Consider the following 1715-nt stretch of genomic DNA (forward strand, 5'->3'; position numbering starts at 1 on the left):
AAAAAAAAAAAAAAAAAATTAAGAAAATTAAACAGCTTCAGGAAGTAGGGAAATCTGACTAAATCTGAGGAAAGAAAAAAATTGATTTAGAATTTACAGTCTAGGTGAAAATGTTCCTATGCTATTCTCCATACCAATTTCTGCTTCTTTTAAACTAGCTTGTGTGTGTGTGTGTGTGTGTGTGTGTGTGTGTGTATCAAGACATCTAGCATATGAGTTGTGTGAGGTTTTTTATTAAACTAGGTTTTAAAAAAATTATTCATACCTGGTAAGGATAGGTACCATGTCCTGCCCACTGCCATGTTCCTTTTCCCACTGCTCCAGCAGGGTAGTGAGCTCAGCTTTGGAGTCCACATGTACCACTACTGTAGTCATGGCTTTGCCTAAGGAAGCAAAAAAAAAAAATTAAAAAAACAACCAATAAGTGAACACAAGCAAATAAAAGTGAAGAAGGGGTAGAAAAGGGATGAGAAAGCAAGAGAAATAATTAAAAAGGGAAATTCAAATTTAAATTTAACCTCTTGAAACCTTTGGATTTATTTGTGGTACAGCGGAAAACTCAGGATACTCATCAAGCCTAGATACCCATTCAGTCATGATGAACAAGTACTTTCACCTTTCTCAGCCTCAGCTTCAACTGTCAAATGAGGCAAGAAGCTGGATCAAAACAGTGACTCTTAACCTTTTGAGGAGCCCCTTTGAAAATCAGACAAAAGATATGGTACCTTTCCCTCATCAAAAATGCATTTACTGCCAGGCATGGTGGCTCACGCCTATAATCCCAGCACTCTGGGAGGCTGGGGCAGGTGGATCATCTGAGGTCAGGAGTTCGGGACCAGCCTGGCCAACATGGTGAAAACCTGTCTCCACTAAAAATACAAAAATTAGCTGGGCGTGGTGGCAGGTGACTATAATCCCAACTACTTGAGAGGCTGAGGCAGGAGAATCACTTAAACTTAGGAGGCAGAGATTGCAGTGAGCCGAGATCACACCACTGCACTCCAGCTTGGGCGACAGAGCAAGACTGTCTCAAAAAGAAAAAAAAAAAATAGATTTACCTAATGCCTACCTGTTACACAAAAATCCGAGGCCTAGATCTCTGAGGTTTGTGCTTACATTTTTTTAAGTACAAAATGTGGCTAAAACTACTCCTAAAAATATTTTGATCGTCAGTTCTTTGAGGGAAGTTCTATCAAAGATAAACGGCACACTCCTGGTTTTTTTTGTTTTCTTTGTTTTGTTTTGTTTTTTGTTTTTGAGACAGAGTCTCACTCTGTCACCCAGGCTGGAGTGCAATAGCACAATCTCGGCTCACTGAAACCTCCACCTTCTGGGTTCAAGCAATTCTCCCGCCTCAGCCTCCCAAATAGCTGGGATTACAGGTGCCCGCCACCACACCTGGCTAATTTTTGTATATTTAGTAGACAGGCAGTTTTACCACACTGGCCAGGCTAATCTCGAACTCCGTTTTATGTTTTTGTTTTTTTTTTGAGACAGAGTTTCACTCTTATTGCCCAGGTTGGAGTACAATGACATGATCTCGGCTCACTGCAACCTCCGCCTCCCGGGTTCAAGTGATTCTCCTGCCTCGGCCTCCCAAGTAGCTAGGATTACAGGCATGCGCCACCATGCTCAGCTAATTTTTGTATTTTTAGTAGAAACAGGGTTTCACCATGTTGGTCAGGCTGGTCTCGAACTCCTGACCTCAGGTGATC

At 41.7% G+C, this 1715-nt stretch overlaps 1 protein-coding gene across 3 annotated transcripts in view; it reads right to left on the reverse strand.

The window, feature by feature from the left end:
- The window catches only part of VPRBP (Vpr (HIV-1) binding protein), a 119123-nt gene that overhangs the window by 92425 nt on the left and 24983 nt on the right, over positions 1 to 1715 (reverse strand). For all 3 annotated transcript variants that reach the window (XM_011992494.1, XM_011992492.1, XM_011992493.1), the window contains one exon: positions 266 to 383. In XM_011992494.1, the coding sequence (XP_011847884.1) occupies positions 266 to 375 (110 nt within the window). In that variant the 5' untranslated portion in view covers positions 376 to 383. The remainder of the gene's footprint in view (positions 1 to 265; positions 384 to 1715) is intronic.

The sequence above is a fragment of the Mandrillus leucophaeus genome, unplaced genomic scaffold (assembly GCF_000951045.1).
Source record: "Mandrillus leucophaeus isolate KB7577 unplaced genomic scaffold, Mleu.le_1.0 Scaffold412, whole genome shotgun sequence".
In the NCBI taxonomy this organism is placed as follows: Eukaryota; Metazoa; Chordata; class Mammalia; order Primates; family Cercopithecidae; genus Mandrillus; species Mandrillus leucophaeus.